At 59.4% G+C, this 12,498-nt stretch overlaps 7 protein-coding genes across 7 annotated transcripts; 4 read left to right on the top strand and 3 right to left on the bottom strand.

Moving 5' to 3' along the window:
- Positions 1–707: 707 nt before the first annotated feature.
- J3D65DRAFT_553546 (U3-containing 90S pre-ribosomal complex subunit-domain containing protein) lies at positions 708–1,698 on the bottom strand (the record flags this gene model as incomplete). Its single annotated transcript, XM_066797139.1, has 4 exons — positions 708–939; positions 996–1,111; positions 1,141–1,316; positions 1,404–1,698. The coding sequence occupies 4 exons, from the start codon at positions 1,696–1,698 to the stop codon at positions 708–710; spliced, it is 819 nt and encodes a 272-aa protein (XP_066655396.1).
- Positions 1,699–1,842: 144 nt separating this feature from the next.
- J3D65DRAFT_624875 (centromere kinetochore component CENP-T-domain-containing protein) lies at positions 1,843–3,986 on the top strand. The gene is made up of 5 exons (XM_066800296.1): positions 1,843–1,974; positions 2,025–2,316; positions 2,374–2,791; positions 2,842–3,462; positions 3,516–3,986. Exons 1-5 carry the CDS (start codon positions 1,876–1,878, stop codon positions 3,682–3,684), a joined length of 1,599 nt encoding a protein of 532 aa, XP_066655397.1. The 5' UTR covers positions 1,843–1,875; the 3' UTR covers positions 3,685–3,986.
- On the bottom strand, positions 3,798–5,069 carry J3D65DRAFT_552718 (COX1 assembly protein-like protein Shy1; the record flags this gene model as incomplete). The annotated part of the gene is made up of 4 exons (XM_066797093.1): positions 3,798–3,897; positions 3,952–4,057; positions 4,120–4,656; positions 4,736–5,069. The coding sequence occupies 4 exons, from the start codon at positions 5,067–5,069 to the stop codon at positions 3,798–3,800; spliced, it is 1,077 nt and encodes a 358-aa protein (XP_066655398.1).
- Positions 5,070–5,280: 211 nt separating this feature from the next.
- On the top strand, positions 5,281–6,163 carry J3D65DRAFT_667923 (uncharacterized protein; the record flags this gene model as incomplete). The annotated part of the gene is made up of 3 exons (XM_066803062.1): positions 5,281–5,451; positions 5,512–5,609; positions 5,686–6,163. 3 exons carry the CDS (start codon positions 5,281–5,283, stop codon positions 6,161–6,163), a joined length of 747 nt encoding a protein of 248 aa, XP_066655399.1.
- A 1,835-nt stretch (positions 6,164–7,998) lies between these two features.
- On the top strand, positions 7,999–9,020 carry J3D65DRAFT_372543 (uncharacterized protein). Its single transcript, XM_066795719.1, has one exon. The coding sequence runs from the start codon at positions 8,166–8,168 to the stop codon at positions 8,811–8,813; it is 648 nt and encodes a 215-aa protein (XP_066655400.1). The 5' UTR covers positions 7,999–8,165; the 3' UTR covers positions 8,814–9,020.
- J3D65DRAFT_667924 (uncharacterized protein) lies at positions 8,916–9,178 on the top strand (the record flags this gene model as incomplete). The annotated part of the gene is made up of 2 exons (XM_066803063.1): positions 8,916–9,033; positions 9,087–9,178. 2 exons carry the CDS (start codon positions 8,916–8,918, stop codon positions 9,176–9,178), a joined length of 210 nt encoding a protein of 69 aa, XP_066655401.1.
- A 1,377-nt stretch (positions 9,179–10,555) lies between these two features.
- On the bottom strand, positions 10,556–11,606 carry J3D65DRAFT_553509 (uncharacterized protein; the record flags this gene model as incomplete). The annotated part of the gene is made up of 3 exons (XM_066797136.1): positions 10,556–11,054; positions 11,201–11,322; positions 11,511–11,606. The coding sequence occupies 3 exons, from the start codon at positions 11,604–11,606 to the stop codon at positions 10,556–10,558; spliced, it is 717 nt and encodes a 238-aa protein (XP_066655402.1).
- Positions 11,607–12,498: the final 892 nt, after the last annotated feature.

Consider the following 12,498-nt stretch of genomic DNA (forward strand, 5'->3'; position numbering starts at 1 on the left):
TTAGCCACCAGAGTCCATGTCGCTGAGTCTCAGTCTTCCCATCACATCACGCCCTCTGGCAATCAACCCGAATGGCCAAGCAGCGCCTAGCATCCATCAACAACAACACTACGACTGCACCACGCGTTGTGTTTGTGACCATCTCCATCACCCCCCCCCCCCCCCCCCCCCCAATCGGACGCAGCCCAGACATCTGTCGCGCGACGCTGACACCAGATGCATGCAACACGCTCAACATCACCATCGTCTGCACTTTTTGGTCCGTTTGCTTCAACGCCCCTCCTCCCTCGTCTTCGGCTAGCTGCCGGGAATGCCCTTTGCCCAGTGCGCTCCCTTTCCGTCGCCTAACCCGTCCCTCCCGAGCTAAACATTGATGGGTGATGCCAAATCCACCCACGTGCACCCTTGCAACGTCGTCAGCCCAGGTCGTCGCTGATGGCTCTGCCTGCTCGTTGGTTCCATCCGCTCTTTTGGCGGTCCGGTCCGCAAGCATAAAAAGTAAGCTCGGGTCTCGCTCTGCTGCGCTCCTCACGTCGTCGAGCTCCAGACAAGCGAGCAAACATGCTGCCGTCGGGGGCCTCTTCGCTTGTCCCTATTTCTCGTTTCCAGAAGCCCTGGAAATTTTCTTCCCCAGAAATGCCCGGCGCCGCTACCCCGACGCAATCAGTGCGCAGATTAAAGATCCACGCGCGCCATTGCATCAGTCCTCAGTAAAAGACCACTTCAATGCCCCCTGGTTGTCCGAACCGAGACTTGAGCTCCTCGCGCCCCAGCAGCTGCGCCAGGGGCACCTGCGTTTCCTTCATGTCCATGATGCCCCGTTTCTTGACGTCAATGTGCGACGCGTCGATGATGATGCGCTTGAGATTGCTCGTCGAGAGCGCTCCGTCGCCGACCAAGTCTGAAATGCGCTGCGGCGTGCCCACGCCAAAGTTCATCCTGCACGCCCGCTCCGTCAGTAAACACTCGACAGCCTGCTTCAGAGAAGCGCTTACTTTAGCCTCGTGCAGCTCTCTATCGCCTCTTTGAGCTTAATGTGCTTGGCAAACAGCTTTGCCACCTTGGTTCCCTTTTGTTCAAATTTCCTCAATCCTCTGCTACCAGTTAGAAGCTAGTGTCGTGTCCGGAAATAGGACAAACATGCCTGGTCACGTCGGCCGCTCGGATGCCCGACGCCGCAACGACAATGGTATGCGGCGCTCCGTTGCTCTTGGGAGCCTTTGTGAGGTCGCCTTGTGCGAATTTCTCGATGAACGCCGGTAGTTGGTCGAGGGTCCGCTCGCCGTCCCAGCTGCTCGTGTCGCAAATCGAGTTTTCTAGAACCGTGTCAGCAACCTCGAAAAGCGAGTTTCGCGTGACGACACGATGCAGACGCCCAAGGCGACTTGCAACGTCCGACTTACCTGGCACGTAGCGGTCTTCAAGCTCCACAAAGCTGAGGTCAGGCTCAAACCGCTTGGTCCGCTGAGCCATGTAGTCGGCCAGCAAGCGACTGTCCATGCGACCAACGGATCGATTCAGTCCTGCTGCTTCGTCGAGGTCCTCGTCGTGGACGTCCTTGGGTTGCTTGTTCTTTCTGCGCTTTGCTCTTTTGCTCTGCTTTGGCTCCTCCTCGTCTCTCTTCCTCTTTCCATCTGCTGGAGAGCCGGGCATGGGCTCGATGAGCGGGACGCCGGCGCCATACTCAGAGTCCGACATTGTGTGCGTGCGATTTGTGTGATGTTTGCGGGGCTGGCAAAAAAAAAATCCAAGGTACGCGGCTCGGCGCGCTTGCCGAGAGCGCCGACGCGTTCCCCGCGGCGGACCTGACTGACTGCGCGCTTCCGCTCACCTCCAAACACTCTCCAACCAACCCAACCCAGCCAAAGCGACAGCATGACCGAGCCACCGTCCAAGAAATCTCGAGCCACTCCTCGCAACTCGGAAGCGCACCAGGCTACTGCCGGCGAACAAGACGCGACTCCGTATTCCAACGTATGCCCATGGTCCGACTGCCCTCGGTCAAACCACTGACGTAACTGCAGCTCCGTCAGTTGTCACAGAGTCTCCGGCAACCCTCAACTGCAACGCCCCGCCGCCGCGCCACGAGCGCGGACCCCACACCTGGTCGAACACCTCGAACCCAGCAACGCACTCCGCGGGCCCGTCAGTTTCCGGTCCCTCGGCGCGTGGGACCGCCTACGACACCACATGCCATACGTGCTCTCCGGGCCCGCCGCGATGCCGCTCTAGCAGCTTCGGGTGGGAGGAATAGGCGACGGAGCGGCGTCCAGCAACGTGAAACCCCGCGCGACTTTTTGAGGGCTCTTAGCCGGCGTAAGTCTAATCATGAGGCATTGTGCGGATGGAATGCTGAAAAATGAATTCGCAAAGGCCTTGCGGGGACTTCTGAGCCTGTCCAGCCGTCACCATCCGTCGACACCCGGGGTACCAGACCGAGAGATCATGATTTGGAGGATGAGCCCGACCTCCCCCGGCCGAGGTTGTCCATGCCATTGCACGAAGATGAGGACGACTCTTTTCACGAAGCGCCCCCGAGGCTATCTTTGGCACTGGATGAGGCAGACATAGATGCGACGCAAATATCTGTCGAGGGTGGTCGTCGCGCCTATAGTGAGGATCCAATCAGACCGCGCCTGTCACGAACCAGCTTTGGTCGGTTGAGACTAAGCGAGCGTTTCGGCGACTTGGATGCGCTGGGAGAAGAAGAGTTGGCCGAGGACGATGCCACCTTTGCATTCGGCGACGCGGGACAGGATGTTTTGGACGAGGAAACCCGTCGGTTTGACGAGTACGTCATTTTAATCAACCATTCGTTGGAGTGGTGCTAACGCCTTCCAGTGAGAATACGACGCAGGAACTGCGCAACCTGCTTGCGTCTCGACGGCGTTCTCGAGCCAGCGACATTAACATCCCCGAGGGCGAGGAATCGGATGAAGAGCCGACCTTTAGATTTGCAATCCCTCCTGCCCGCAGGTCTCTCCTGGCGAATCTAAACCGCGATGCTGCTGGCCGCGAAGACGACATTCAAGAGCAAGACGAAGCCACCACCGCGGGAGCAAATCTCTTGGACGACGAGCCAGAACCAGCACTAGAACTCGACGACGACCAAGAGGAAGCACTCGACAGCGACGCAGCTGAGACCAGCCCCTCGCGGCTGCGGCAAGCGTCCCCTCCTGTCGGCGAACAGACGAAGAAGCGCGGCCGGACCAAGACGCTCCCAGTGTCGCGGTTCGGACACGAATACCCGTCACTCCCCAGCAGCGTCGTCAAGCGCCTCGCGACGAGCTTCGCGCGCGTGCACGGCGGGCCCTCGGCCAAGCTGTCCCAGGACACGCTCAACGCCATTGCCACGGCGTCGGACTGGTACTTTGAGCAGGCGGGCGAGGACCTGGCGAGCTATGCCAGCCATGCGGGGCGCAAGACGATTGACGAGGCCGACGTCGTCATGCTCATGAAGAGGTACGCAGTGGTGCACATGCCATTCTGAGAGTATGAAGCTAACGACGCAGCAGACAGCGCAAGCTCGGTCCGTCGACGACGCCCTTTTCGCTGGCGCAGAAATACCTCCCGCGCGAGTTGCTGCAAAACGTACGCATGCCCGCTCGTGCGGCGCCCAAGCGCAAGCCGCGCAAACGCAAGCTGGACACGATTGACGAGGGCGACGAGGCGACGGAGCTGTGAATGTGCCCCTTTTCTGCATCATTTCCTCGTTCGTTTTGTACATTGCTTGTGATACCACTCTGTTCGCTTCTTCTTCTTCTTCTTCTTCTTCTTCTTCTACCTATACAGTACGTCTACCATTCCCTGCTCTGTCTTACGCGCCTGCCGATGCGCGATACGGGCTTCTTGATGACCATCCACAGCATGATGGATGTTGCTAGGGAGAGCGAGTACCTGGCGACGCAGGATTAGCGGGCGTTGTAATGGATGTTCTTGGGAATCGCTCACCATGTGAAGATGTACTGCAAGTGGTTGTTGCGCACATTGACCTCTGCCGGCCGCCCGATGGGCACGCCTTTTTCGGCGCGGTCCATGGCGACGAGATAATCGGGCCCTGCTTACAATTAGTCTCTCGCCTTCCACCCTTGATAGTCGACGAAAAGAGGGAAACCATACTTAGCGTCTCCTCAATCCACACGGGCTGCGTCCCCGCCGCGCGCGCCATCTGCTCCACATCAGCAAAATACCACTCGCCCCTGTCTGGATGGTTGTCGGGCGTGAAATAGTTCTTCTTCCACGGCTCGCGCAGCAGGCCCTCGACCAGCACCTCACCCTCAGGCAGCGCGTCGCCCTTGCGGCTCTTCTGCTCGCGACGATCGCGCCTGATCCAGCCGCGGCACACGAGGACGCTGGTCGAGCGGCCGGCCGCGTCGACGCCGCCCGGGTCGCGCTCCAGCGGCGTGAAGACGAGGAAGCCGTCGTCGCCGTCGCGCAGGCGCGGGCCGACCAGCATCTCCTTGTCGTGGCGCAGCACGCCGCGGGCCGTGACGCGGCGGTAGTCGAACGACTTGATGGCGTCGGGGTCGACGCGCGGGGGCAGCGGCAGCGGCGGCTGGATCAGGCGGTCTTCGAGCGTCGCGACGAGGTCGGTCTTCCAGGTCAGCCGGCGCACCTGCCATGTGCCGAGGAAGAAGGCCGTGATGGGGATGAGCGCTGCGAGCGACGGTTAGCCGGTGGTTGGCTCCACGCGAGCTGCGGTGCGGTGCGGTGGAGAGGAGAGGAGAAAGCGTACCCAGAATGATGAGCCCCGGCCCATGGCGCCGCCCCGTCTTGACCAGCGTGGCCGGCTGGTCGACGATGGACGTGAAGGACGGGTCGTCGGCGGGCTGCGGGCTCCCCGAGGCATTGGCGTCATTCGGCTTGTCGGAGCTCCTGTAGCGGCGCTGCTGGGCCCGCGGGAATCTCGCGCGCTGCGTGCATTGCGGGCAGCGCCATGTGGTGGTTGCGATTGTGGGGTGTCTTGCGGATGGCGGTGCTGTGTGGAAGAATGCAATGCTGCTGCGCGGCGTTGCTGCGCTGGCGCCGGTGCGCAGGAGATGCCGGAGCAGCGAGGGCGGTTTGTTCATTGGGTGGAGCGGTGGTGCCGTTGCGGCGATGTTGGTGGATAGGTGGGTAGAGCAGAAGTCGTCCGACGGTGAGGTAAACGAACGCAAGCAAGCTCAGGGATCTTCGCCGTAGGGCTGAGGACAGGGACCTGCGTCATGTCGTGTCCGTCCCGCTCCCCTCCACCGCACGCAGTCTCAAGCGTCAATTCCCACCACCTCACCCGCAGCGACAATGGCCGAATCCACGCACGCAATGCCGCCCGAGCGCATCCAGCCCAAGCCCTCGGGCGCCGCCGCGACGACGGAGCTGGTCGAGCGCCTCGACGACCTGCTGAAGCGCTACCTCGAGCTGCTGGACCAGTACACGCAGGCGAGAGAACAGCTGTCCACGGAGCTGTCGGCGGTGCGTCCTGCTGTCCCTCTACACTGCCATTGATTGATTGGAATACTGAACGGTCTCAAGGGATACATCGCGCTGGCAAAGGCCAACTTCAACGCGCCGAACCGCGTGCGCTACGGCCGCGATTTCTACGACGAGCGCATGCAGGCGCTGCGGACCGTGTGCGTTTTCTCCATTCGGTTGCCAATGGCGATCTAGCGTCTTCGACGGCACATTGGCTCATGCATGTGGTATCAGGACAATTGAAGAAAGAGACGACGCCAAATTCCGCGCTTCCATCGCCCTGGCCGCCGATTCCGAACCCACGGAGAAAGCAAAGGCGGATGGGAAACCCGCCTCGACGCCACCCCGGCCCTCTTCTCCTCCCACCGACCCCGAAGTTTCCAAGTACCCCACGCCACCGCCCGACTCGCCGTCCGATCCTGCGCAGCCGTCCGGCGTCGACTCCGGCGCCAGTCAGGAGGAAAAGGAACAGGAGGGACAGAAAGAGACGGACGAAGAGGAGCAACAACGCAAACAGCAGCAACAGCGCCAACGCGATCCCATCCGCTGGTTCGGCATCCTGGTGCCCCAGGCGCTGCGTAGCGCGCAGGGCAGCTTCATCGGGGCGGTCGAGACGGCTGTGCCGCGGACGCTGAATCTGGCGGCCGAGATGCGCGAGCTGGAGATTGAGATTGGGCGCGCGAGGAAAGCTATACGCAAGAGCGGGGCATAGGGGGGATGTCAGGGAGACGGACGTGTGAGTGCCGTGTTGAAAAGAAGCTGAGATATATATATTCTAGACAGGTGCTGGATGTGTGTGTGTATACGACTACGCTCTTCAGGACGCTTTCCGTACCCATCAGTCGACCGCTGCTCTTGTGCACTTCAGGCATCCTCGACCACAGCACACATTCTGATCAGTGGCACGCAGCAACAAAAGCGATGACGAAAAACTGCAAACTGCAAAAACGCTGGCCACCATCATTTCAGGCTCCTACACAACACCCAAGAGCCTGTAATCCAAGCCAACCACCGAGGTCCCAGCACGACAAGTACCTTGAAGCGGTAGTCGATTCTCCCCAAGCGCACACAGTACTGACTTTCTGGAAGGCCTTCAGAGCCTGTCGTCAAGCACTGCCGCCCTGTGTCCGCTCTCTAGACGCGGCGCGAGGCAGTGTTATATACCCCTACATCCCCCTTCCACATGGCAGCGGCGGCGGCAGCGGAGTCACAGAAGCACATGTCTCCCGTTTGCACGTGTGCGCGCACAGGGAGCGGTCGCGTGATAGGCGCCTCATGACGGCGCACCTGTGCCAATGCACGCGCCGATTCTGGCCTCTGCCTCCTGCTCCACAGGCTATATAAGAAGCCTTCGCGCCGCTTTCTGCTGACTGAGATGACAGGTCGACGCACCTCTTCTGTGGAGGGCGAGGCGTAGAAGGCTGCAGCGAACACAAACTGGCTTTGGCTTGTTGGGTGGGGTTGTGCTGGGCGTGGTTGATGCAATGTTGGTTAGAGGAGATGAAGGACGTGAAGAGACGATGGTGGTGAGTTTTATTGGGCTGTGATGGTGGACGCACTCGTGAAGGCTTTGAGGTTGCTAATGTCAACACTTACATGTGCTGAATTTTCTAAGAGTTGAGCTTCTAAGAACACTTCCTAGTCGCGTACCAATTTACAGGTTGAATGCTTCTTAATCGCTGACGCGTCAAGGTCATGGATGCTCCCAGGTCATAGATCCGTTCTCGCCATGCATACTTCCATCCCACAAACACTTCAACGTCATGAACGCTCTCAAGCCGCAAACGCTTCCAGCATACCACTACTCCCTAGGAAAACAACCCCGGCCTCTTCTCTTTGCCGGACTCTTCGCCGTGCTGCCTGCGAGTAAAGTGCAAAATTGAGGATCCCCTCGCATATACGCAGCACACTGCAGGATTCTCTCATTCAACAACGCGGTTCAGCCGCCAATGTCAGAAGAATTAGAGCACGCGTGGGTCGGTATGGCTGTCTGGCGCGCAGGCATAGCTCGCCTGGAGGACCCATGCCTGCCTCTACTTCGTGTGTGCAGCAATTCCTCCTCCCTACCGACCACCAGGACCACCAACGCCAAAACCACCGGCAGTCACATCCCCGATCTTCCTGCCAGCCCTACCTGGGGGCCAAGGGGCCAAGACACACCCCGAACCAGCACGCCCCAACCCAGACGACTAAGCTCCGCAACAAGCTTCGCGCGGCGCCGTTACGATGTCGGCGGTGTCTTCGTTGTGGGGCCGCTTTCTGCGCGCTGCGGCGATCCTCAGATGACATTCTCTTTTTCGCGGCCGTGCTGTTTGTTTGCTGTGGTCGTTTCGAGCGCTGTTGTGGGGGCGAAGAGGGGAAATAGGTTCGCGGGCGGGTGAGGTAAGTGATGCGCTGACCAAGCAGGAAATTCGGTTTTGAGGAAGAGTGTCGGCGCGTTAGCGGTGAGGAGAGCCGTATGTCATCCTCGTCCTAGTCTCTTCGCGCTGAGTGGAGTTGTCAGACTGACTACGACTTCTGCTGCTGGCGATCGCCTGCCGGATGCGGTAATATAGGCGGATTTAGCTGGGTTGGGGTCTGTGGAGTGGTGCCTGCACGACCACCTCATCTATCCATTTTCTCAAGTCTTTGTGGTTTCCACTCTGGCGCTGTATTCGAATCTTATCTCGTGCGAGTGGGCAAAGAAGCAAGCGTTTGGCATCGAGTCGGCGGCCATGCCGACGCGTACAAGCAGACGGACAAACACTTGCACGTTCTCAGCGCACCACTCGCGGCAGACAATCCAGCCCAGCGGTATCAGCACCGCTGAAGTCGGCAAAACACATCAACGACAACCGTTCGCCCCAAAAATGCCTGCTTCCCTGACTCGGCACGCAGGCGACGCCAGGCAGACGAAGGAAGCAGAAAGGAGTCTTACGATTCCCATCCCAATCCTGCCAAACCTAAATCCAGAACGGCTATACAAGGCAACGAAGCCCCACATCATCGTAAAATCGAGCCATGAGACAGGAGATGGAGAGGGATCGCCGACGCTTTTTGCCCTGCTTGATGGGCGTGGAGGCCGCGGAGCGGTTGGGGGCCGGGGCCAGAGGAGGAACCTGAACCACGTCCGGGCACTGCGAAGAGCAACGATTGACGGCTGGGCCGTGGAGACGTGGGACGGAGACCGAAGAGCGTTGGTGCTGCGGTTGATGGGGGTGGTGTTGGTGGAGGCTGCGAAGTTGCCTGGAGGTGGAGGGCCGGATGCAGGCGAGGAGTGGAGAAAGAAGAAGAGGAGAACGAGAGGCGAGAGACGAACGAGAGAAAAAGAGAGAGAGGAGGATGAGAAGCGTATAAGAAGGGCAGCCTTCGTCGCCGCATAGCACCTCATCACCATCAGCAATCACAACTTCCATCCTCCGCTCCAACCACCACCTCCACCGACGCCTATCACCACCTCAAGCAATCAGACCGCCTCGCTCAACATGAAGTTCGCCGCCTTCCTCGCCACCATCTTCGCTGCCTCCATGGCCACCGCCGTCGCCATTCCCGAGCCCGAAGCTGCTCCCGCCGTGCTCGAGAAGCGCTGCATTGCGCGCGGTGGTACGTCCAATCTCCTCACCTCCTCTGTACGCACACTGACACCATCGCCGCAGTCGAGTGCATCAACGACCTCAACAACTGCTGCTCGCCCAACGTCTGCGCCATGAACAAGGGCCTCGGCACGCTGACCTGCGGCGGCGTCTAAGCCAGTCATTCAGTCTTCTACCCAAATTGTTGGAAACGAATGTGACGACATGACGACGACGCTTCGATATTTTCTTTTGCTGTTGGCAGCTGGGCGGCTTTGGGATCTTTTTGGCGGGTTTGTGAAGTGTATCTAGAGAAGCGTCAGCGACGAAGATGATGAGAAGAGGCAATTTGATATGGTTATGAATCACTTACTTTTCGAGGCTGCTGTATGTTTGAAGGTGGCTGGATATGTACCCCTAGCTTTACCCCTTCTTCCAATGTCGCCGCAATCAAATGCTCCTCATCCCCGTCCTCGCCGTCAATAACGAGCGAAGACTCCCATCCCGACCCCACGCTCACAACCGCCACCATCATGAAGCATTCACGCACACCACCATCATTAAGCATTCCTGCACACCACCATCATCACAAGACAACAACGAAGGAACGCTCCCCAAGCGCCCAACCTCCCCCCAAAGCGCCGCACAAACAAGTGCCACTCCCTCCATCACCGGCGCGAACCACCCAGCCAACCAGTCAGCGTTCTGGTAAGAACTTTTCCCACCAGCAGTCAGCGTTCTGGTAAGAACTTTACCCGACCGCCGCTGCTGCCGGCGCTGCTGTGTGCAGAAAAGAGAGTGGAGTTAGGAAGCGGGGAGGGCGGTATATATACTGCGGCGGGTGATCCGCACAGGCGCACGGGCGGAAGAGCGGGCTGTCACAGGATGGTGGCGCCTGCGCGGCATCAGGGCAGGCTGAGCGCATGGGCTTGTGACTGGTTGCTCGTGATGTTGACGCATTGCTTCTGGCTGCTTGTGATGCGCTGTAGCCTAGATTCCTGGTTATATAAGGAGCGCCGCCTCCCTCACGGCGGAGTGAAGACATGGGTGAAGCGGCGCCGTATGTGCGTTGCGTGGCGGCGTGGCTTGCGAGGATGGCTGTCGACAAACTGATGACTTATTTGTCTGTGTGCTTGGCTGGAAGGAGTCAGGCGTGTGGCTGTGGAGAGGGGTGACAGGGAGCATTCATTCGGCGACGTGGGTTGGTGAAGGGGAGCGACAAGGAGCATTCATGCTGCTGGACAGCATCATTAAGGGGTGATGGTGATAGCGACCATGATGGAGCCATGAGGAGAAGGAATGTGGAGGGAAAAAGAGGGAGAGAAAAGAAAGTGTGCAGTGTCTTTAGAAAGTTTCTTCAGAGAGGCCGGCCCTCCTGCGGTGCGAGACCAAAGAGAGAGTGGGAGATCGGCGTAGGAGATTTTATACCTGTAGACACTGCCGTGCCTATGCTCTGACATGAGCCAAACCCGCTCGTGGCCCTCAGGTAGCCACGCTGTCCCCCAATAACACCATCCACATGCTGAATGTTGACGACCTCTCGTCACTCACACTTAGTACCCCGAAGCTGCCTGTCCATCAACGCCCTCCCCCCTCGCCTCCCTCACAATCTTAACCCCCGAACTGGTACCAATCCTGCCCGCCCCAACCGCAACAACTCTCTTCAACTCCCCCACACTCCTAACCCCTCCACTCGCCTTGACAAACATCTTCCCCGCGCCCTCCCATCCCCTGCGCTGCAGCTCCTCCAGCGCGCCCTTCATGAGCCGCACATCCTGCACGCTGGCGCCGCGGCCGCAGAAGCCGGTGCTCGTCTTGACGCAGTCGAGGCCCGCGGCGGCCGCGAGCGCGGTCGCGGCGACGATTTGCTGTGGCGACAGCTGCGAGGTTTCGAAGATGAGCTTGAGGACGGCGGGGGAGGGTGCGGCGGCGCGCAGAGCACGGAGCTCGGAGAGGATTGCCGCGTACGAGGGCGGTTGCGTTTGCAGGAGCGGCCAGTTGAGCACGATGTCGAGTTCGGTGGCGCCGGCGGCGATGGCGGCTTTGGCTTCGCTGGGGAAAGTGAGTCGAAGGCCAGTGCTGCTTGGAAGGGAGTGTGAAAGGTGGAGGGCGTGGAGTGAGCTATAGCTGATGCCCGGTTTCGCCTTGACACTGACGCACAGTGATAGTGGAGGGGAGAGGGGCAGGACATCACTCACTTGACCTTGTCCTCGGTGCTATGCGTGCCCTCGTGGAAACCAACCACACACGCAACGCCCACGTCCGAGCCCTTGAGCAGCTCAACGGCTTGCTCCACAAACCCCAGCCGGACGCAGACAGTCTGCAGAGACGTCAGCGAAATTCCTAGCTCTTGATCTCCTTCTCATCTCTCTTCTTCCAAGCTCAACGCAAAGCAATGGCAACTGGAAAGAGAACACAAGAAAATTGGTCACCAGACTCCTGCTCTTCCCCTTGCAATGAAAAGGAGAGACAGATGTAGGAGAGGAGAGAATGGGAAACGTGACCTACCGCAAACTTTTCCGTCCGCGCCTCCTCACATAGCGTCTTGACCTGCTCCTCCGTGGCGTCTAATTTGAGCAGCGTGTGGTCAATCAGCTTAGCCATCTGCGCAGGGGTCAATTGGACGTCCTCGCCCGGCAGTCCATTGGAAATTGTCTTCTTTAGCGAGGCGTCGGCAGGGGAGAGGTAGGCGAGCAAGACACTGTCGCCCATCGACGCAGGCGCTTTGTCAAGGGCGCCGGCGGCCTCAAGCTGCGAGAGTAGGCTAGTCGCGAGGGCCGTCCAGGCAGGCGTGTCGGCAGGGGAGGGAATAGGCGTGGTCATGGTGGGCAGTGATTAGTGTAGTCGTGTGGTTGTTGTTTGGTGGGTACTGTGCAGCGAGGGAGTGTAGTTCAGCGATGCTAGGGCGGGGAAGGCAGTAGAGGCACTGGCAATGCTCTGTGGTTAGCAGGCGTGTGGAGAAGCGTAGGACCCTGGATACAACGAATGCGGGGACGACGGCGGCTCGAGCAAGATGTAACGACGGGAGACAAGCGCTGCTCTTCTTGTACATAGATGCGGTCAAAATTTTCCCTCTCGCTGGGCTATCTACACGGCTTCCGGCCTGGGTAACTCGGCTGCGGGTGCGTCCGTCCGGTTTGCTGCATGTGGGATGGGGTGCGGAGCGGAGGGCGCCGCTGGCTGAGCGAGGTCCTGGTCCACGTGCGTGGGGTCGAAGGGGGGAAAAAATTGGCGAGCCCTTCAGTCGGCGAATAGCATCGAACCAAAGTCTGGAACGCCGCCGGCCGACGACGGGTGGAGCTCGTCCTATGGAGAGATGATTGGACAGAGGTTCAACATCACGGGCACCTGTTCATTTGACGTGGTCGACATGGGTTGCAGACGCGTTTGTAGTATACCGTCCCAAGCCTCGATTTCAGTACAGAAAGACTGCGAGCATGTTGCAGGTATCCTCGATGCAACAACAGACGGGTCCTCGCCGCCGGAAACGCGCCCA

This window comes from Phyllosticta citribraziliensis (genome assembly GCF_038025025.1).
Source record: "Phyllosticta citribraziliensis strain CPC 17464 chromosome Unknown J3D65scaffold_6, whole genome shotgun sequence".
Lineage (NCBI taxonomy): Eukaryota > Fungi > Ascomycota > Dothideomycetes > Botryosphaeriales > Phyllostictaceae > Phyllosticta > Phyllosticta citribraziliensis.

Excerpts from the sequence above, each read along its gene's own strand:
- J3D65DRAFT_624875 (XM_066800296.1), top strand. The coding sequence starts at position 1,876 with ATGACCGAGCCACCGTCCAAGAAATCTCGAGCCACTCCTCGCAACTCG. Across the intron at positions 2,792-2,841 it reads GAAACCCGTCGGTTTGACGA|TGAGAATACGACGCAGGAAC; the intron begins GTACGTCATTTT and ends AACGCCTTCCAG. Across the intron at positions 3,463-3,515 it reads GTCGTCATGCTCATGAAGAG|ACAGCGCAAGCTCGGTCCGT; the intron begins GTACGCAGTGGT and ends ACGACGCAGCAG.
- J3D65DRAFT_372543 (XM_066795719.1), top strand. The coding sequence starts at position 8,166 with ATGCCGACGCGTACAAGCAGACGGACAAACACTTGCACGTTCTCAGCG.